General features: G+C 44.0%; 1 protein-coding gene across 1 annotated transcript in view; it reads right to left on the bottom strand.

Annotated features, from left to right (window-relative positions):
- LOC144774126 (extracellular calcium-sensing receptor-like) overlaps nt 1-23756 on the bottom strand; it is a 76361-nt gene that overhangs the window by 46452 nt on the left and 6153 nt on the right. The window contains exon 2 of the mRNA XM_078659150.1: nt 11751-12042. Within this exon, the coding sequence (XP_078515276.1) occupies nt 11751-12042 (292 nt within the window). The remainder of the gene's footprint in view (nt 1-11750; nt 12043-23756) is intronic.

Below are 23756 nucleotides of genomic sequence, written 5' to 3'. Positions count from 1 at the left end.
CACCTTATTGTTAAGTGTGTATATATTATATATTTTCTGTATATGTTTAATTAATGTATTATTATTATATATGTATTATTTATTGATTTTAAACATTATTAGATATGTTAACTATGTTTATTTTATTTATTATTGTTATTTACTTTATTTTACATTTATATTGTTATAGAAAAAAAACAATATTTTTAACATTGATATTTTTAACATCTATATTTTTTTTTCCGATATTTTTTTACTTACCATATTGTAGATAGGATGTCGATATTCTTGCTTCGATATTTCTGCATCGATATTCCTGTAGGTCGATATTTTCAACGTCGATATTTTGTCAGTGATTCTGCGTATTTATTTATTTATTTTATTTGCAAAGTTTTATATAGCGCTGGCTAGACCCGGAGGTATCAGAGCGCTTTACATGAGGATCAGCGAGTTACAGGGTACATAGTTATATCAGTTGGATCAGCGAGTTACCAGTTATAAAGTTACAACAGTTTGAATCAAAGAAACAGAGGGAGGAGGTGGGGGAGGGAAGGAGACACAAACAGGGAGACGACGAAGACAATGCCAGATGACCGGCTGGGTAGGTGACGGCCAAGGGGCCAGACTCCTCTATAGCTGCATAGGACAGCCCCACCGGGCATCGGCAAAGGTTGCTCAGGCTCCGCAGTAGGTATCTACATAAGTTGAGTCAGTGAGTTACAGGATGCATAGATACATCAGTTAGAATCCAGACAATCGCAGGGGATGGAGGAAGGGGAGGGAAGGGGACCGAACGGGGAGACGAGTAAAACAATGTCAGATGTCAGGCTGGGTAGGTGACGGCCAAGGGGCCAGACTCCTCCATAGCTGCATAGGACAGCTCCACCGGGCATCGGCCACACCTATTTTTCGTATTATTTGATTTGAGGATATGCAGTCTGCTTAATTGGTCATATTCTCCTGTGATTATTTGGAAAAGGTGTTTATAACATAAAAATATTGTAACTTCTGGTTGCATTGTGCTATTTTATGGAAATCGTTTTACTTTTTTGTACCCTTTGTAATATTGTGTCAATATAAATGTATCTCTTTTGAATATATACAATTGTGTTAGATTTTTTCTTCAGATTTGTTCAAATTGAATTTGAGGTACTGGGTAGAGCTTGCCAACATTGAATGCAAAATTTATATAAACATGTGTTTTAATAAATTCCTTGTTGGCACACTTACTTGCTTGAATTGCCCAAGCCTCCAAGGGTACCCTTATACTAGTATTTACAGTACGGCCCACTATGGTGCAAGCATTGACAGATGCGTCAGAAATTCGATACATCTGGTGGAGTAAAAGTGATGCATTGCTGGAGTTACTCATGAAAGTGACACAACTCCAGTAATGTGCCACAACAGATAGGTGAGTCCCATTCAGAAAGCCCTGCATAATTCCTTACGCCTCGTCTGAGCAGGCATAGGCATTTTGATGCAGTGAAGGCGTAGAGTGATGCAGTGAAATGTAAATTTCACTGCATCGGTTCTACATGTCGTTTTGCATGAGAACGCCCATCCTGCATACCTTATATCTCATGCAGGTATAACGTGGTGCAGGGCTTTACAAGGTGGCGCATTGTTTACGCCACCACTGCATCACAAAAAGTGATGCAACAGCGGCACAAAAGTGTAGCAAGGGGCTTGTAAATCTGCCCCAAATGACTAAGGCAATAAAATGCCAATTACCTGAAAGTGGTGCTTTCAGATTTGTATTTTAAAATCTGACTTCACCATAAGTTGGGATTATAAATTAGGATTCTAGACACACCAAACTTTCATTACCAGGACATGTACAACTTTAATGTACATGCCTAACATTTTAAATACACTACCCCCTCAAAATGGCATTTAAACTGCATATATAGGCTCCGCAATGGCAGGCCAAAGGCATGTTTTAAGGGCTTCTTAAGTGGGTGGCACAATCAGAGCTGCAGGCCCGCTAGTAGTATTTAATTTACAGGCCCTGGGCCTGTAAATTTAGTAGGGACTAAATTAAATATGCCAATTGGCTTAAGCCAATTCTTTCATGTTTTAAGGAGAGAACACAAGAACTAGAGCAGTAGTTAGAGTCCTGGTTAGAGTACTAAAGCCAAGGATGGTGCGGTTGTTGTCTGTGGCAGCAAGTAGCTGGTCTCGGTGCTGTGGTTGCTTTGGAATCTGGATTGGGACGTGTCGAGGACGGTGTTGTCTTTCGTGAATCTTGTCAGTTGCCCATTGACTGTCTTCTCCACAACTTTGGCTGCGAAGGAGAGGGGCGAGATGGTTCGGTAGTTCTTGAGGTCTGTGATGCCAGCTGAGGGCTTCTTGAGCAGGGGCCTGACTTCTGCGCATTTCCAGTCATTTGGGAAGGGGCCTGTTTCAAAGGTGGTGTTAATGGGGCATTCTAGTTCGGGTGTGATGGCGGTGGCGGCTCTGTTGTAGATGTGTTGAAGGCAGGGGTCGGTGAGGACCCATGAGTGGATGCCTTTCATGGTCGAGGCGGTGTCTTTAGCTGTGATCAGTGTCCAGGTGGAGAAGGTGGACTGGCAGGCATGTCTGTGGGGGGGGGGAGGGGCAGCTGTTGACATCTGGCGGATGGTCGACAAAGTTGTCGTAAAGGTTTTTGATCTTGAGGTGGGAGTAGGTTCCAAGCTTGTCGCAAAGGTCTTGTGACATAGGATGTCAGTGGCTTCGCGGTGGGGGTCACTAAAGAGTTCCTTGGAGTTGCTGCAGTTAGCAAGGGTTTTGTTGTGGTTGAAAGTCCTTTTGGTGGTTCTTATTAGGTTGTTTAGAATACAAGATATAATGAATGGAATTATATTTTGAAACTTTCTGATTCATCATGTTTATGCAGATAAATGATTATAAATATCAAAGTTTTTGGGACAATTTGTTTTATATTCTCTAAAAAACATTAAGCAGAATTGTTTTATTGAATTAGGTTGTTCTTCAACCTCACAGCAGTGCAAGCACATAGTCCTTGGTTTCCAAGGACTCTTTCTTCAGTTTCTCGAGGGTTCGGCAGGATTTCTTAGATTCTTTGAGGTTGTGGTCATCTGTTCTGCGGTGACCTTGCTCCAGCATCTACGGGGGATCTGTTGCGGGCGGTGGTGGGATGTGGTCTTCTTAAAGGTGAAGTGGATGCAGCTGTGGTCGGTTCAGTGTAGTCCTGTGGAGTGGCTGAAGGCAACGTGGCTGCTGGCGGAGAAGATGGGGTTGAGCGTGTGGCCAGTGTAGTGGGTGGGGGTGTACACCAGTTGCTCGAGTCCGAGGTTGGTGAGGTTGTCGAGCAGGGTGGTGGTGTTGTTTTCATTGTTGTTCTCTAGGTGGAAGTTCAGGTCCCCTAGGAGGATGTAGTCTGATGAGGCGAGGGCATGAGGGCTGATGAAGTTGGCGATGGCTTCACTGAATTGTGTACGTGGGCCTGTAGATGAGGGTTCCTCTGAGGGTGGTCTTGGGGTCGGTGTGGATCTGGAAGTGTAGGTGTTCTGCGGTGGTGAGGGCATCATCGGAGTTGGTCGTGATGTTGATGGTGTTCCTGTAGATGATGGCGATTCCTCCTCCGGTTTGGTTGACGCGGTCCTTATGGGTGATCTTGTAGCCGTCCGGGGTGGCTATGGCGATGTCGGGGTCTGAGGAGGTGTTCATTCAGGTTTCTGTGAGGAAAGCGACATCTGGTGCTGTTGTGTCGAGGAGGTCCCAGAGTTCGACGGCGTGCCTGTGGACGGAGCGGGTGTTGAGCAGGATGCACTTGAGGTGGCAGTTGTTGTTGCCTGGTCCGGGTGGTGGGGTGCAGGTTCAGATGCAGGTGAATTTGCAGGGTTGGCAGGAGAAGGGTCCGTGGGTGCGCTTCGGAGTGGCTTGGTAGCAGGCAGATGGTCGGCCTGTGTTGAGTGCGTGGAGGGTGAGGGGGTCGTATGTCGACTGGTTTCTTGGTTTCAGCAGGGGCCAGGGGTTCTGGCGCTGGGCGCGGTCCAGGCACGGACGGGACCAGACGGGCTTGCCTTTGGCTCGCCTTCCGTGCACCAGCGGTGCGCCTGCTGCACACGTCCTCTGTGTGGCCGCTGCGCGGCCTCCATATCAGGGGGTGTGGGAGGGAGGAGCAGCTGGGAGGCGGGAGTGGGACGGATAATGGGATTACAGGGGGTGGGGCCGCAGGGGACGCAGCGGCGGGCCGCGGGTGGCACAGAATGCAAATGGGGAAGGGCGGAGGGCACAGAGGGCACAAGGGAAAAGCGAGAACAACAGTGAAAAGAAACAAGGGGCTACAGGAACAAGCACAGGAAGAACAGTCACAGGCAATGCAGGGCCGACCTCAGTGGGGAGAGGCGGTCACCTCACGGCAGGCAGCGGCGGTGTAGCATCACAGGAGGATCGTGTGGCGGCTGGGGGGCGACCTACCTGGTGACAGGGTCGAGGGTCGCTCCTAATACCATTGGTGGTCGTGGTGGTATTGGAGTTTGTGGTGGTATTGCAATTGGTGGTGGTACTGGTGGTGTGGTAGTATGGGTGGTGGTGGTATTAGTGGTGGTGGTGGTAGTATTGGTGGTGGTGGTGGTGGTGGTGGTGGTGGTGGTATTGGTGGTGGTGGTTTTGGTGGTATTGGAGGTGGTGGTATTGGTGGTGGTGGTGTTGGTGGTCGTAGTGGTGGTGATAGTGGTATTGGTGGTGATGGTATTGGTGTTGGTGATATTGGTGATGCTGGTGGTAGTGGTGGTGATATTTGTGGTGGTGGTGGTATTAGGGTTGGTGGTGGTATTAGTGGTGGTGGTATTGGTGGTGGTGGTGGTATTGGTGGTGGTATTGGTGGTGGTATTGGTGGTGGTGGTATTAGTGGTGGTGGGATTGGTATTGGTGGTGGTGGTATTAGTGGTGGGGGTTCTGGTGGTGGTATTGGTGCTGAAAATATGGGTGGCATTGGTATTGGTAGTGGCAGTATTGATTGTGGTGGTATTTATATTGACGGTGATATTGGTATTGGTGGTAGTGGTATTGAACTGGTGGTAGTGGTATTGGTGGTGATGGTGGTATTGGTGGAGGTAGTGGTGGTGGTATTGGTGGTGGTGATGGTGGTATTGATGTTGGTGGTGGTATTGGTGGTGATATTGGCGGTTGTGGAGGTGGTGTATTTGATGGTGGTAGTGGTGGTACTGGTGGTGGTGGTATTGGTGGTAGTTGTGGTATTGGTGGTGGTGGTATTGGTGGTGGTGGTAGTGGTATTGGTGGTGGATGTGGTATTGGTGGTGGTATTAGTGGTGGTATTGGTGGTGGTAGTAGTGGTGGTTGTAGTGGTGGTATTGATGGTGGTGGTATTTATATTGACAGTGGCATTGGTATTGGTGGTAGTGGTATTGGATTAGTGGTGGTGGTATTGGTGGTGATGGTAGTATTGGTGGAGGTAGTAGTGGTGGTATTGGTGGTGGTATTGGTGGTGGTGTTGGCTGTAGTATTAGTGTTTGTAGAGGTGGTGTATTTGATGGTGGTAGTGTTGGGTTGGTATTGGTGGTGGAGGTGGTATTGGTGGTGGTATTAGTGGTGGTATTGTTGGTGGTGGTAGTGGTGGTGGTATTGGTCGTGGTGGTATTGAGGGAAACAACCATTACAACACAGTCATCACAATGCAATACCTTTATAACGCAGTCATTACAACGTGACTGCATTTACAGTGTATGCAATTATAACACAGGCATTACATCGCATGTCACTACAACACATGCCATTACAATGCATACAATGACAATGCATGCCATTACAACACATTATAAGGTAAGCAATGTTTTTTTTCCACATTTTAGGGTGGGTATGGGTTTGGGGGTACATGGAAATAATACACTACACTATACAACACTTACACTACTGTTGCACTCACTGGAGTGGAAATAGTCATTTTTAGCACTACACTTTCCAAAACTTACCCCACTGTTACCCCAAAAGTATTATGCGTTGTAGTGGTATGCGTTGTCATGAAATTTAGTTTCTATAAATGCGTTGTGATGGTTTGCGTTGTAAAATCATGTGTTGTAAAGGATGTTGCGATGTAAAAACTGTGTTATAAATGCATGCATTGAAAATGTTTGCATTGTAAAGTGTCCTATTCGGTATTGATGGTGGTGGTATTGGTCGCGTTATTGGTGGTGGTGTGTTCTGCTCGATTTTTGGGCTCTATTTATGAGTGATGGTGACTTTAAGCTTGCTACCATCCTGAATCTCTATTCTTGCCTTGTGTTGGTCCTTTTAAGGCCTTTTTGCCATACCTAGAAGCATAAACTAGAGGATAGCTGCTTAATATGAGTGATAGATCCCTTATTGTTGACTCTAATCCATCTATTGCCTATTGGCTTTGACATAATTATGTGTCCTTTCATGATTCTACCTATAGTAGAGGGTGGATCCTGTTGTCTTGACTTTATATTACATATTGGTATGGTTTGTGTAGGTACTCTGATAGAGCTAAGTGTTATTTCATCCTTCTCAGGCCTACAAGGCCCAGAACTAGAGAGACTCCATTTTGCTTTCTGTCCCTGCAGACTGAGATGTTTGCAGGGTAAAGGTAATGTTTTAGTTATGAGGTGTTGTTCGCTTGGAGAGAACCGGTTCAGGCCGGCCCTTGTCGAAGGATTGTATTTTTCTTCGTGCCGAGGACACAACATCGGGCTGGCCGGCTGGGGATGTGTCCTTGGTACGGGGAGGTGCAAGAATTTGGTGGGCGGCAGGCTGATGGCTGGAACTTTCCATGAGGAGACAGCATTCCATATTAGTGAAGTGCAGAGGCGGAGTCAGGGAGAAGGATTTTGGGTTGGAAGGAGTGCAGTCGATGATTGGAACGGAGAGCGTTAGAGTGCAGAAGGAGAGGAGATGGAGCAGGGGAGAAGAGACAGTGGATGCTTGGAACAGAGGGAAGACAGACAGCCAGTGAGCTGGAGCCAGAGAGAGAGAAACTAGAAGCAGTAGTGAGTAGATGGTGTTCTGAACAGAGAGAGATGAAGCAATGTTTGGAGCTGAAGACAGCAGTCAGAAGTAGTTACTTATCAGGAGGAGTTGTGGTCAGCTGGAGTCTGAAGTGATGCCTTTTGGAATAGACTGAAGTTATACTAATCTGTGAGAGCAGCTGGAGTGAATTGGACATTTGAACAGAGATAATCAGACAGAATGCAGAAGCTAGTGGAGCGAACGGTTATCAGAGCGGCAGAAACAATTAGACTGAAGCTGGAAGGCGGAGACAGTTCGTGGGGGAGAGGTGTCCAGTGCAGAGTGATCAGCGCAGATGCATGTCCAAGAGTGCAGAGGAGAATCACAGACGAGGGAGGAATCCAGATGACAGCTAGAACAAGACTCCATACTAATCAGGTGATATCTGTCCTGTTATGTTAGTGCCCATGAAACATTAACCTTGTATTACTAATCCTTTTCCTTTCAGCGGTGTGCAGTCTCTTTACAGTCCCTGTTAGTAAGATGTGGATGTGGTCTTTACAGAGACCCTGCAGATCTGTGTATGTGTCTATTATGTGTTGCTATTGTTGTGTAATAAAGATACCCCAGTTCTTAGTGAACCATTGTGCAGAGGTTATTATTATTAATGAAGCTAACCTTTCTTCTAGTCAGGTGCAGTCAGGTGAACGGATGCATCTCCCGTCCATGTGAATGGTAACTGAGCAAGGGGGTGGAGGAGAACTTGTATTTGATGATAACCTTTGCATAGTGAACCAGTGTGCTTCTTATTCTTGTATGAAAAGGTAACCTGTTCTTCTAGTCAGATGTTACTGTGAACAGATGCTACCCCTGATCAGGTAAGTGATAACTGAATAAGGGAGAGAGGAGATCTTGGATTGAAGGATAAGTTGTACATCATCTAATTTGGCAACTATTGTGTGATCCAGAATATTGTAGTACTATACCCCTGATGAATAGTGAGACTGATCCCTTTATGTAATGGTAATCATAGGATATACTGCCGTCTGGGTAGAGAGGTCTGGGTTCGTATGGGACCGCGAGGCCGCCGATTCTGTTACTGCCGTCTGGGTAGAGAGGTCGGGGTTCGCATGGGACCGCGAGGCCGCCAATTCTGATACTGCCGTCTGGGTAGAGAGGTCTGGGTTCGTATGGGACCGCGAGGCCGCCGATTGCTGATATTATAAGAGGTCTGGGTATGTATCTTAGGAATTCCCTGTCCTTAGGTGGTAGATATAGGTTGAAAACCTTGTAAATAGGCCCTAGGGAGGGGGAGGTGGTAACGTTCTGGCTGAGTTAGTGATGCTCTGATGAGCTGGTCCTATCTAATCAGAAAAACCAGGCAGAACATTTGGCGTAGTCGACAGTTTCGAATAAAGCGCAGAGGGAGGGGCCCGACATGTATTTGGACTTAAAACCCTTTCAAATTTGACATCTGTGAACAGTTTGTGAATTGCATGGTGAGGTGTGGTCCCTGACCTATTGGCTTGAACAGTTGGAGTGTAAGGAGATTGCAGTACATCATGGCATCTGACTTATGCAGTGTAGGAGAAATGCTTTTCATCTTGGTGTTTGAACTGTCAGGCTTGAAGGGTGACTGTGTATGAAAAAGGCTTGTACATTGCTTATCAAATGGCTTGCTGCATTTGCTTATGCTGTGAAGTGTGAAATGTATCCTGTGATATAACTTGCTGAAAATCTTGTAAATAGCGCCTTATGTGTAAGGCTTGTGGATAATTTGCTTAGCTCCTTGTATATAGCGCCTTGTGATTAAGGCTTTTGAAACTTTGTAGATAGCGCCTTGTGATTAAGGCTTTTGAAACTTTGTAGATAGCGCCTTGTGATTAAGGCTTTTGAATCTTTGTAAATAGCGCCTTGTGATTGAGGCTTTTGAATCTTGTAAATGTGGTCTGTAGCGCCTTGTAAATATGGTCTGTAGCGCCTTGTATATTTGACTTGTTCTAGAATGTGCCCCAAAATAAATCACATGTTTGTTTATTGCACAAACTGCTATGCAATTCTAGCAGTGTTTGTGCAATCTCGTCAGCATTGATGTGAGTCTTACTATGGTCATGACAAGCTGTGTGATATATGCGCTGGCCCAGGGTTTAAGAAGCAGTCGAGTCTCTTTGCTTAAATAATGAGTTTCTCTCGTAGCTGCTGCGTTGTAAATTGTTAACTTACACTTAATATCTGCCAGTATCTTTGTGTCACCAGATGCACAATCAGCTATTTCTAATGCTTGGATGCCATTCTCAAGTGTGGCTAATTGGGCACGCCATTCATTTTTGTTTGATCATTGAAGCATCCCTGATAACAAGTTAAAATAGTCACAAAAGGTCACTGATTGCAAGTTAAAAATAAACAACGATTTCTGTTTTTATTTCATCACTACATACATTGTCTTCGAGTAAACCTTACGGAAGTCTCTATGAAAAGTCTCCTTTGTTTATTACCTAATGATGATATAAATTAAAATGATATATAAAGCACCTGGTAACTTCAACGTAAGTGTCACAACGCTAAGATTTCACTCTCAGATATGAAACCTGTGAGACACGCTCAAAAATGAGCCTTTAAGTCTGTCTGAATGACCACGTTTTGAATGTGTTTAGAATGGCTAATTTAGGCTAATTTAGTGCTTTCCTGTCTAAGTGCCAGAGGCAGGGTGCGCCTTATATTGGAGGCTAACAAACTAAGGGCCTCATTTATGAGGCTTTGCGTCAGTTTTGCGCTTCCGATGCGTCACTTTTTGTGTCGCATCGGCGGCGTAAAACATGCCTCCCGTTGTGCACTATTTACAAAGTGACGCATCTAAGCAGATGCGTCACTTTGTAAACCCCTGCGCTACATTATACCATAAATCGATGAGATTTCCCTGCATCACTTCAAAATCTTGCGCCTGCCTCACAGCAGGCGTAAGACTGATGCAAGCCCTTTCGCATGGGGCTTTCCCCATGTGAAAGGACGCATTGCTGGAGTTGCGTCACTTTTGTGACACACCCCAGCAATGCGTGACTTTTACGCATACAGATACGTCAGAAATACTGACATATCTGTAACTCCTTGCGACATGATGCGTCATACATTAAATATGACGCATCATTGGTGTCGCAAGGAGGATGCAGTGAAAAGGGACGCATCGCTGTTTTCACGCAGCGATGCGTCACTTTTCATAAATGAGGCCCCTTGGGCCTCATTTATGAGGTTTTGACGCAGGGCTGCACCGCAAAGAATCCTGATGTGCTACCCTGTGTCAGAACAAAAGGGCAGGAATGCCTCATATCTATAATGTACCGAACATTTCTGTCCTTTTTCCCTGCACAAGAGTACAATGGGTTGTCATGTGCCAACGCTGGCACTCTTGCTCCATGGTAAAAGGGTGCCTGTGTTGTGGGGCTGATTGATTTTGTGCAATAAGGGACACCTTTCTACACAAAATTAATCAGATTTGGTGATTTCCTCTTTCTATGTGTGCTGCATTCTGTATTGGACATAGAAAATGGAGAAAAGAAGTGGTAATGAAAACATTTCTCCTCGTTGTGCCTCTCTAACGCCACCCCTGGGGCGGCGTTCGATCCTGATGCATTCCCAAGTTTCACGATTCCTCATAAATCTGGAAATGCTTCAAAGTCCATGGGTGTTGCATGGGAACACCCACAGCAACATCCACAGAACTCCCCTTTCTCAAAGTGCTCTGTGTTAAAGGGGCATACATTTACAAGGCCATGGCTTTACTGGCATTGTAAATATGCTGTGGTACAAAGCGGCATAGGAACATCAAAAAAGTGAAGTTCTGGTGGCACAAAAGTGCTGCAAAAAGTGCATCCTCCCATGCATGCTCTTTTCACAGTAGGAATAATGGCAAAAGAAGCCCCTGTAGACCTAAGGCTTCCGCCGGGTGGATAAGTTTCAACAAGCGAGTGCAGATAACAAGGCCTTTTGCCATTCCAGATTCAGTGGCAGTAGCACATAGCTTAAATTACACTCTCTTACCCAGAGGCAGGAAGTGCAATTTAGTGACAGCTTGACCCATAGGCGATTGCCTTGGGAGGTTAAGCCGAAGACGAACTTCTGCATTCTGCACTCTCTGGGGTCTAAGAAATCTGAATTGTGAAACTCCCAGATACAGCAAATTGCAAAAGTTCAGTCTGGACCTCAAATGTCTATTCCAGTAGCAGTGGTGAATGATCAGAGAGAGTTCCAAGGAGGTGATCTACCCTAGTAGTTCTAGTGCTAATATCTCCGATGTCTAACTACTGGTCGATACTTGACCGCGCTTGTTTGATACACCTCCACCTCTCCCAACAAATTATGGCTGCAGGGCCAAGGCTGAACATCTTTCTCTGTGCCTCGAGAAAAGGTCTGGATTATCAGTACAGGAAGTACCTTTCTGGTTAACAGTTTCTCCATGCCTCTTGCTTCTCTCGTCTATAACTATCTCTACCAGTATAACTCACTCTCAATGTCTCACTCTCTTTCTTTCTCTTGATATCTCAGTGAGTCTGTTGCTCACAAAATCTCTCTCATGCTATCTTTATCTTGTTCTTTCTCTTTCTGTGTGCATCTCTATACCTCTTTATTTCTTTATCTATCATTATTATAGCTACTATCTAAATTAAAGCAAGACTGCAATATGTCAATGGATTATTAAGTTCTGAGTTCACTAGTGCAATTTTACAAGATATAGGCACCAGTTCACATCCTAATGTATCTCTCTATTCCATCCTATATTTCATAAATCCATCTGCACATTTATCAACCTATACTCTTCATTTCAGTGTGTACATATCATTTACCTGTGGGAAATGGAAGAGCCCTAAAATCCTAGCCAGTGGAACAGATATAGATGACATAATTTCTCCCACCACTCCGGTTGGCATTGCACGGACATTGCACATGTAACCAGGAATTGGCCTCTGGCTCATGGAGAGCAGTTCCAGGATCCCTCCAATAGCTTTGATTTGTGAAAGGCAGGAATCAAAGATCCAGAACCCAAGGGTGATGTTTGGTAAAAGATCTGGATTATGGTTAATTTCTTCTATTGCAAAAACCATAGCAAGCATATCCCGGTAAAAGCGGACATGGAACCTAAAGGAAGAATGGAAACGGACAATGTTTGTAGTTACCACTTATGATAATGACACGCCTTCTCCAAACATTGCAGACACAGATCATGCCCATGAAGTAGATATTGAGCTGTTAAAACAGGTATTGACAAAATCAACAGGTGTGGGTGAACATTTCAAAGGCTTTCTTTTGGTTAGAACATAAACACACTGTACTGTTGTAATAGTGTAATGCAAATTGTTTGGCCAAATCACTGCCTTCTTCTTCCAGATCCTGACAAGTTGGGAAATTGAATATAAGTTCTCCCTTGGCTGTATACAAATATTTGATAGCCTCTTAATTGAGATTAATCCCAGAAGCATAGCATGTTTAGCATAGACCTGGTTGAGGGAGAGACCTACTTTAGAGATCCACCAAACTACACAACAACATTTTTACTGATCCTGAATCATCTTTTTTGTAAAAAATCGATTGACTTGAGATGACCCAGAGATTTTTTATTCACATTCTTCTTTTTTTGAGCACTTGAACACACTATATCTGGACACTACTACGTATCCAGTGGTTACCTCCGGATGGAGGTGAGCATACAACAAAGAAAGACCCGATGATGATGCATCGTAATTGACGGGGAACAAAGATATACCGCCTACCAACTACGTGCATGTATGAGGGTTTTTTAGTAAGAGAACAAAACCCCTGGAAACGTAGTTACTAGTGGTTCATTCTCCCCCATCTTGATTTTGATATCTTACCTATCACCAGTGATTGCTGGTTTCCGTCCTCGTGTGCTGCACAAGGCAGCACACATGGAAAAAGTAAAAACGAGGAAAAATAATGCATTTCTCCTCATTTCGCCTGTTTAAGACCAGGAATTTCCTGGTCTTAATGTTGGCGCTGCCTCCTATTTACACTGCCCTTGTGAATAGGGAGCAGCATCAAAATCAATGGATGTTGCAGTGGAACGCCCACCGCAACACCCATTGCCCTCCCTTTTCACTCTAAATACAGCGTGAAAGGGAGCCTTATTTACAAGGCAGCATTAAGTGGCTTAACACTGCCTTGTGAATAATGCGAGGCCACTGAAAGTAGCGTTGTGCTGGTGATAGGGGTGGACAGTCCTGTTCTGTCCAGCGTCCTACCCAAGATGTCTGTGATGATCGAACAGAAGTGTCTGATAATGGGCACTCCGGACCATTGCACCCTGGTAGTTGCATCTGGGACCTTTCACTGTGTCTGTCCCTAGCATTCAGCTGATGCTCTGCGATGGGAGGTTCTATGACAACATTTAAACTGAGTACATTAAGTTTAGCATTTCTTCTTACCTTGCAAGCATATTAAAACAAGATTCTACACTCTGCACAGATTAGTTCACTTCCCAAGTGCAACCTTCATGACTCCCTTACCTCATTCAGTTGTCCTCCAGTCAGCATCAAGATGGCCTTACAGTACCACGGGATCTCTTTATGTCAATTTCCCATAGTGAATAGGAATTTTAACCCCTGATGAGTTTGAGGTTTATGAGTTGGTGCTCCATTTATTTCGTAATATTCTCGCCACAGCCTCCTATGTCAAAAACTGGTCAGGGTGTAGGCTTCGTTCCTCTGTCAATGACTCCAAACTCTTCAACTCAGCCTCCTCGAAACACTTACCCTTCTGGGTTAGCCCGACTCTACTCTATGCTCGGGTGCCTGTGTTGGGGCTAGGCAACCCAAAGTGCAGTAGCACGGGGGGCAGAACTGAAACATTTCTTTGAAGATGTGGCACAGGTCTGCTCTCTGCAAGTGATACAACGCAGCTTGCCACTCTGCTTTGTCACACTTCTTAGTAAATGTGCCGCTTTGTTCGCTGCTTTGTTTTCCCACCGGACTGAGAAAGCATAGAGGTGTCTGCACAGATCACTGACATAATATCGAATTCACAAATATAGAATTACCAAAATATCAATAAAAAAACTATAGAAGGCAAAAATATCGAATTCCTATCTACAAACAGGTAAGTACAAAAATATCAAATCAAAAATATAGTTTAAAAAAATTTCGGGGCATATTATCAAGACTCGGCGATAAAATTATCGCCGCTTGAACAGCAAGAAACTGCTGATAAAATGGCTATAATGGGCTTGATAATATGCTCTATGCAATTCCAAATCTAAGCCCATGTTAAATGTGAAGGACATCTAACATGGGCTTCGATTGGAATTCCATAGAGCATATTATCAAGCCCATTATCGCCACTTTATCTGCAGTTTCCTGCCGATAAGGCGGCGATAATTTTATCGCCGAGTCTTGATAATATGGCCCATAGTTAGTCAAAATAACGAATTTTTTTAAATGTCTTAAAAGTAATTTAAATGTAATGAAATAGAAAATATAACATTTACTTTTACCACTCCAGTGAGTGCAACAGTAGGGAAAGCGTTGGATAGCGTAGGTGTAAAAATGACTATTCACAATCCAGAGAGTGCAACAGTAGGGAAAGCGCTGGATAGCGTAGGGGTGAAAATTACTATTCCCACTCCAGTAAGTGCAACAGTAGGGAAAGCGTTGGATAGCGTAGGGGTAAAAATTACTATTCCCACTCCAGAGAGTGCAACAGTAGGGAAAGCGTTGGATAGCGTAGGGGTAAAAATTACTATTCACAATCCAGAGAGTGCAACAGTAGGGAAAGCGCTGGATAGCGTAGGGGTGAAAATTACTATTCCCACTCCAGTAAGTGCAATCGTAGGGAAAGCGTTGGATAGCGTAGGGGTAAAAATTACTATTCCCACTCCAGTAAGTGCAACAGTAGGGAAAGCGTTGGATAGCGTAGGGGTAAAAATTACTATTCACAATCCAGAGAGTGCAACAGTAGGGAAAGCGCTGGATAGCGTAGAGGTGAAAATTACTATTCCCACTCCAGTAAGTGCAACAGTAGGGAAAGCGTTGGATAGCGTAGGGGTACAAATTACTATTCCCACTCCAGAGAGTGCAACAGTAGGGAAAGCGCTGGATAGTGTAGGGGTAAAAATGACTATTCACAATCCAGAGAGTGCAACCATAGGGAAAGCGTTGGATAGCGTAGGGATGAAAATGCCTATTCCCACTCCAGAGAGTGCAACAGTAGGGAAAGCGTTGGATAGTGGAGGGGTAAAAATTACTATTCGATATTAAATTACTTACCTTCAGTTCGATATTTTTCACCACTATATTCGGTCAATTCGATATTTTGTCCATTCTATATTTTGACTTCGATATTTTGGTAATTCTATATTTTGAATTTATTATTTTTCTTGTTACCGTCTGCACACCTGTGACTGGTAGATACTGGCTTGATGACCCCAAAGACATCTTATCATCAGAGACCTCTTGTAAAGCTTTGGCATCATTCAGTCCTTCACCATCGCTCTTGATTCAGTAATGCTCTGGCAGAATCTCTGGAGCATATTTATGAGTCCCGTTAGGTCGCTCTTGCACCATGTAGCATGGTGCAAGAGCGATACAACAAAAAATGTAATTCATGAAGCCACGCAAGTCCACCCTGCATGGCCCTGAGGGGCTTCATGAATCTCGAGTAGAGCAACGGAGTGCAAATGGCAGCGTTTCCTTACTCTGCACCAGAGAGGCATTTGCATGGGTGTTGCATGGGTGTTCCCACACAACTCTCATGGTTTTGATGCATCTTCAAATGTACAAAAACTTGTAAACCAGGGAATGCACCAAAAAGATATGCCTCCCCTGGGGAGGCGTAATGAGGAGAAATATGTTTATTTCTCCTTGTTACTTTTTTTTCTATGTGTGCTGCTGTCTGAAGCGCATGTAGAAAGAGGAAAACACCGCTCAGGATTGTTTTTGTGCAGGAAGATGCCCCTTCCTGCATAAAAACAATCCTGTCTGCAACACCATTACACTATTAGGCTAGGATGCTTAGTTGGCGCTTGGAAGCCAAAATGCCACCAGCACAGGGAGAAGGACGAGAATGTAGGAACCTTCTGTGTGCCCCTGCAATCTGAAGCCTGCCGAAGTAGAGCATACCCGACCATTGGAATATCCACCCTTGGGGTTACACAAGGCCTGGCCATGGCCCTGTTGGGAGTTCTGCAGCGACCCCTCACACAGCCTCCGAAAGGCCCGCACAGCCCAGATGGTCACGTGGCAATCAAGAGGCAAGGGCCTCGACTGAGTTCCTGTAAGAGGGGAATCCGAATAGAAGACATGTGTCAGCAGCATGTCCACGACAGGCACAGGAAGCATGGAGGTCACAGTTGAAGACTGGTCACCCAAAGACCATCAGAGGCAGGCGCAGAACCTGAGTCTTGAGGGCAAGAACATCTAGACTGAGACACCACCCTCTGCGGCTACATGTGCGACTTGGCTGCGGTCCTGTTGGCAGTTCCTCAGTGACACCTTTGTGCGGCCTACACAGAGCACGCACAGTCCACACGGTTCCATTGCAGTCCAACAGGAAGTCCCTCCAGAAGACTCCCATGAGAGAGGCGTCCAGGCAAAAGAGGCAAGTCTGAAGTTGCTTGGCTGTCAGGAGCTGGAAAGACCATCAAGCACATCGCCTCCAAGGAAAGGCCTAATACACCAAGATCATCCCCAACAGCTGTAGGGTTTGTCATTCACCAGAACCTGAGCACCTGCGACATCTCCAAAATGTACTCCACCACCGCTCCAGATGCACCTAATATTGACATTGTGATACAAGGCCGGTCTGAACTACATCGCCATGGTGGACTAAAGCATCCTGAGCATGAGGTGCAAGGCTTCAGCCCTGCCCGGTTGATGCGCTGAAGAGACTCTCTTGGTGTTGTGTATTGTTTATTTGTTTTCTTACAGGTTGGACTTTTGTTTGCTTCTTTTTATTAAAGTTTGTTAGGGATGTGTTGTCTGGCTGGACACGTTCTAGTGTTTCACCCTGTATAACACTTACATTAACACCCAACCATTACAGGCGTCACCAGTCAGGTGACCCTGCAAATAAAAGGGGCCGGGCGCACATGCCCTGAGCCATTTTCAACACCCTGGTACGCCGTGTCTGTGTGGTCATTTCTAGAGCTTGTTGGGCTTGGATCCAGGATACCACAACATCTGCTCCGATTGTAGTTCATGAACTTCAATCCACCGAAACGTGGGGGAAGTGGTAGTGACATCACACCCTATTTGACCTATGCGTTTACTCACACACCGATGTTTACATATTAACACCACAATCATACATTCACACAATCACACACTCTCTTTCAAACCATTATACTCACACCTGCACACATACATACAACATACATTTAAAGATTTTTTCTTACCTCAGCTGCCAGGGACAGTTATATTCTAGCTGATTGTGTGCCATTTATTTTATACTAATAGTGAATAATATACTGTTATTCACTATTAGTGTAATAAAAGACAAAAAACAAGGAGATTGGAGCCCAAAGCGATGTCCATAGGGACGAGGTGTCCCTGTGTTTCTGGCACTGATGTTGCATCCTCTAACTCCAGGGGTTGCAAATGCAGGGCCATGGTCGCAAGCGGCAAGTTGGGAAACACAACTGTGACCTCTGGCTCCCCCAAAATGACTTTCATGATGTAGATTCACTCTCTATCCCTGTGAATGTCCTAACCAGGGATATTTTGCCATTCCCCTCTGTAACTTAGTGCCTGGGCCTTTAGTCTGATGTGTGAGGCTCTCTCCTGCTTCTCCTCACACCCCTTTCAGTACTGATGATGCCCTCTGTTTCTCTGCCGTGACCCGGATGTCAGGTATTCTCAAGTCCTCTTGAGGGACTCTCTTGTATGACCTTTGAGTAGTTCAGCCTTCTACACAAAGAGTAACCCACAGTTCTGATGATTCAAAGTTGTCAACGCCAAGACCTATATTCATCCTGTAAAAGACTCGATAAACCTCTAATGCACTATTCTACTCTCTGGTGATATTATACTATTAATAAAATTATCAGCATGCCATACTTGAATGCTGTTCCTACCCTGACAGGATATGTACTGTGACACTTCAATATGAACTGTAAGAAACTGGTTTTACCCTTTAGGCGATATCTTCTGTAAGACTCTAATACATACCATGTATTATCACATGTGGCTCTTCTGTACATTCTGTAAGAGACTGTTCTTTCACTCACAGGAAATCAGTTTTCAGCTGTGTCATCACTAGATAATAGGCCATTCCCACCCCTCACAGGTTATCAGCTGTGTCACTTCAAAACTACTGTAATTGGCCTTCTTACTCCTCATAGGATATCAGCTGTGAGACTTCTATAGACACTGTAATAAACGGTTCTTACCCCTCACAGGGTATCATCTGTGGCACGTCTATACACACTGTAATAAACGGTTCTTACCGCTCACAGGGTATCAGCTGTGACACGTCTATATACACTGTAATAAACGGTTCTTACCGCTCACAGGGTATCAGCTGTGACACGTCTATATACACTGTAATAAACGGTTCTTACCGCTCACAGGGTATCAGCTGTGACACGTCTATATACACTGTAATAAACGGTTCTTACCGCTCACAGGGTATCAGCTGTGACACTTCTATACTTTCTGTAATAAAGTGTCCTTACTCTTTATAGGATATCAGCCGTGACACTTTTATACACACTGTAATAAAGTGTTCTTACTCCTCACAGAGTATCAGTTGTGACACTTCTATTGATACTGTAATGATCTCTTTACCACACATGTTTTAAGAACGAATATACCTTTACCATGCTTGCCTTTACAACAGCCTTCTTTGTAAAGGCATGAGTGGTACGGGCATATGTGTGGTAAAGGTTATGTGTGGTAAGGGTAGCCTCTCTGATGCACCAAACACTTAAAATGCTCCAATCCCAGCCCTCAACCCTAATACCAGCACCCATTGCAGCCACTCCCCAGCCTCAAGATTCAAAGTCTTTCTGCCCCTAAGCCTTAAACATCACTCAATTCCTCTCCTCCCGCTCTGTAACCATCCCGCACCCAGCCCTCAGCCCTAGAACCCCATGTTTGCTTTTGGCTTGTAAAGGGGGGACGAGGGAGTAGGAAGTTCCTCTGACATGCAGGTCTTTTTTTTGTTTTTAAATGGAAGCGGAAAAGCAGAACAAAGGCTCCAAGAATGACGTCTTTCCTGCAGAGGGCCTCTAGTGTTCAGGTAGACATGCTTACTCACGCCGTGCATATTTCTTTACAACGCATATCCATTTACCGGCATAAGAATGTACCCTTCATACCTTTGCAACATAATTTGTAGTAAAAGCACGCATGGTAAAGGCATGTTCATTGTGAAATCATGTGTGGTAAAGGCTATGCACAGTTATGGTAGTTGTGTGGTAAGAGCTGTGTTGTAAATGCATTGCGTAGAATTGGCCACATTGTAACAGCTTTTTCTCATAATAAACTGTTCTTAACGTTTACAGGATATCTGATTTGACACTTCTATACATATTGACATAGTCTTTTCTTACCCCTCACAGGATATTAGCTGTGACACCACTATACAATCTGTAATGAACTGTTCTTACCCCTCACAGGATATTAGCTGTGACACCACTACACAATCTGTAATGAACTGTTCTTACCACTCACAGGATATCAGCTATGACTCTTCTATACATACTGTAATGCACTGTTCTTACCCATCACAGGATATCAGCTGTGACACTTCTATACATACTGTAATGCACTGTTCTTACCCCTCACAGGATATCAGCTGTGACACTTCTGTACATATTGTAATGCACTGTTCTTACCCCTCACAGGATATAAGCTGTGAAATTTCTATACATACTGTAATGCACTGTTATTACCCCTCACAGGATATCACCTGTGACTCTTCTATACATACTGTAATGCACTGTTCTTACCCATCACAGGATATCAGCTGTGACACTTCTATACATACTGTAATGCACTGTTCTTACCCATCACAGGATATCAGCTGTGACACTGCTATACATACTGTAATGCACTGTTCTTACCCCTCACAGGATATCAGCTGTGAAATTTCTATACATACTGTAATGCACTGTTATTACCCCTCACAGGATATCACCTGTGACACTTCTATACATACTGTAATGCACTGTTCTTACCCATCACAGGATATCAGCTGTGACACTTCTATACATACTGTAATGCACTGTTCTTACCCCTCACAGGATATCAGCTGTGACACTTCTATACATACTGTAATGCACTGTTATTACCCCTCACAGGATATCACCTGTGACACTTCTATACAAACAGTAATAAACTATTCTTACCACTCAAAGGATATCAGCTGTGACATTTCTATACATACAGTAATAAACTATTCTTACCACTCAAAGGATATCAGCTGTGACACTTCTATACATATTGTAATGCACTGTTCTTACCCCTCACAGGATATCAGCTATGACACTTCTATACATATTGTAATGCACTGTTCTTACCCCTCACAGGATATCACCTGTGACACTTCTATACATACTGTAATGCACTGTTCTTACCCCTCACAGGATATCACCTGTGACACTTCTATACATACAGTAATAAACTATTCTTACCACTCAAAGGATATCACCTGTGACACTTCTATACATACTGTAATGCACTGTTCTTACCCCTCACAGGATATCACCTGTGACACTTCTATACATACTGTAATGCACTGTTCTTACCCCTCACAGGATATCACCTGTGACACTTCTATACATACTGTAATGCACTGTTCTTACCCCTCACAGGATATCACCTGTGACACTTCTACAGCTACTGTAACGTCTGCTCCTGAAAACATGACCGCTCTCGGCCCCCCAAGTCCTTCTAGGAAACAGGGATCTATGATCAAGGGGCGGCAACGTATGTGACTGGGCATCAGGAGCCATGACCACACTCAGCTCACAACCAACTCCAATACTTATCTGCTCTTGGAACATATCAGGCTTCCCCAAAAACGTCCCCAATCCCGTGGTTGTGCAACACGTAAAATAATTCCAAATCATGCTTTTGCAGGAAACTTGGGCTGGACAGTCGGTGCCACGGAAAGGGTACATAGAATATTAGAAGCATGCACAGAGCACAAACTCTAAAGGCCAACCCAAAGGGGTCCTCACAATATATATCTCAGCCTTCGCAAAATTAAGGTTGAGCAAATCAATGTTACACAGAACTGGGTACAGGCTTTTAAAATAGAGAATTAGGAGCAGGGAAAAAACAACCACTTTTTTAACTTAATGGGTACATCAATCCAAACACCAGAGCTAAGACGGTTGCAATGAAGCTTCTAGATGAAGCAATAACTAAACTGGTGACTTAGAATGATGCACACTATCTAATAACATCTGTTTAATTGGTGAAACCTAATGAGAACATAATTAAATTCAGGAAAAGCTTTATTGGACTCTATAAGTCATAAAAGCATTACAGATAAAAGAATAAGACAATCAAAATTACGAGAAGTTAAAACATTTGTGCAGATAAGGAATCAGGACCGTCATTGTGTTACACATAGAATGATGAAACCGAGTTAAAAACACTATTAAAACAGCACATATAAAACAGTCTCTGGCACATTGGCAGGAATGAAAGACCCCACGGGGTTCGGTGAGCTCAGTCCTACGCAATAGTGGGGCATTTCGTCCTGTACTTTATCCAACCCTGATATGTTTGGCACGTATTAGCCCCATGCACCTCAGAAATTTAGCCACCGGAATTACACACCTGGATCAGTGCCGAGGATACCCAGGGCTGTTTTATGTGATCTTGTACCCAGGTTCTTGCAATGCTGAACTAGCCAGGTTTTCCGTGGGCCGACATAAGCAGGGCAAACAAAAAACATGTGTGAATGATTCCACTTGTGTGGTGCATATGTGACATTTGTTATCCCTAGTAGTGGACTATTTAGATGTAAAACACTTTAGGAGCAGAGATATTGATCTAAATTGAAATTAAAGTGTACGGTCCAGGGTCTTCTCGCTGATATCCCAGTATAGCTCAATACTTGGGCGTGGTTTAATCTGGAGAAAAAGCCCCGAGAGGGAAGTCAGGTCATAGTGCATACACTCATCTTGCGAAACCATTGCCCAGTAGATTTCTTTTAGACAAATTTTTGTTGGGAGCATTTTTGGGATCAAATCATAACACCACCGCGCAAGATGGATTTATCCTGGGACTAAAACCTTGTCACCTTGAATTGTAAATATTCTCTCATACAACAAGGAAGGAATCTGGAATGAAACATACTTCCCATAGATTGTATGACATCTGAACATTACAAACTAGCCTTGAGAAAGCCCTGGCTCAACCTGCCATATAGGGCGAAACACGTGTCGGCTGTTCCCTTTTCTTAAACATCCTGCCATTAAACATGTTAAAAAAAAGAGTGAAATGGTTTTGAGAATGGACACAAGGAAATAAAATATCTTCTTTCACTAAATCCCAACTGGACTACTGTGTTGTGTTAAAAAACTAAAGGCATGAACCTAATGCAAAAACAGACCAATTGCAGGGAAGAGCATATGCTTACACCCCTACTCCCATTTGCTAAAACGATGCTGTAAGGTCCATAGCCTTGCGCTCTGTTCCTCTGAAGTCCCAAAGTCCCATATCCAACACCAGGATTTCTGGACCAGCGTTTTCCGTTGAACTGAACATGACGATAGTGACCATAAGGTCTAGATAATAACGCAAAATCTTTCCCCATGCATACACCATTGGGCCAATATCGTCATTGCCAACACCACTGCAGACTACTTGAGGTGACTTAGGTGGCAAGGGAAGCTCCCGGAACAACTTGGGCAAGTACACAAAGAGATTCTAGAATAGGAGCAGCTTACAGAACACAATCAGTTTACTAAGTGGGAATGGCACTGCAAAATGTTAAGACAGTTCTGTAAAAACAAGATCTCAGCGCATGCAGTAACCATAGAAAGGAAAACTTGCCCTTGAAAAACTAAACAGCTATTCTCAGTATAGAACTGGGGAGATGTTGTGGCCTAATGACTAGGACAGTCGAGCTCAACTCTGGGCAACTGGGTTCGAGTCTCTGCAATGACGCTCAACATCCTGGGATTCCGGGCAAATCACTTAGGGCCATATGTATCATCAAATTATTTTGCATTTCCTAAATAGCGAATTTTAAGGAATCGCTATTTAGGAATTGCAAAATGGTATGTATGAAAAAAATCGCTTTTGATTTGCGATTCCTTAAGCTTCCTTATTTGCAGATTCGCATTTTGCGGATTTGCAATTAAGGAATAATTTCCAATGCATTCCTATGGGCCAGGAGCCCCATAGGAATGAATGCAAAATTATTCTCAAATTGAGAATTCGCAATTTTCTAATCGCAATTTGAGAATTATTGCAAGGGTGCAGGGGTGTCTCAAAGACACCCTGCTGCACCCCTGAAAAGAACATGTGTGTGCATATGGCACACATACATGCCCTATGGGCATGTGTGTGCATCACATGCCACCTTTAAAAAGCCAAATTGTGCATTTTTGGAAGAATTCGCAAGTTACCATCAACTACAAGTTGGTGGTAATTTGCAAATTCTTAACCAAAATTCGCAAGCCAAAAATGCTACATACATAGCATCTAGGGAATCGCAAAATTGCGATTCCCTAAATGCTATGGTAAAGTAAGGAATCCCACAAGTTTGCAATTCCTTATTTTGGGAATGTTTCATACATCCCAAAACATGAAAAAAGTCCGTTTGCGATTCGCAAAGGCCGAAATTCTGCAAATTTCGGCCTTTGCGATTCACAAAAGGCT

The sequence above is a fragment of the Lissotriton helveticus genome, chromosome 8 (assembly GCF_964261635.1).
Source record: "Lissotriton helveticus chromosome 8, aLisHel1.1, whole genome shotgun sequence".
Classification (NCBI taxonomy): domain Eukaryota; kingdom Metazoa; phylum Chordata; class Amphibia; order Caudata; family Salamandridae; genus Lissotriton; species Lissotriton helveticus.
This window is presented reverse-complemented; position numbering and strand designations above follow the sequence as displayed.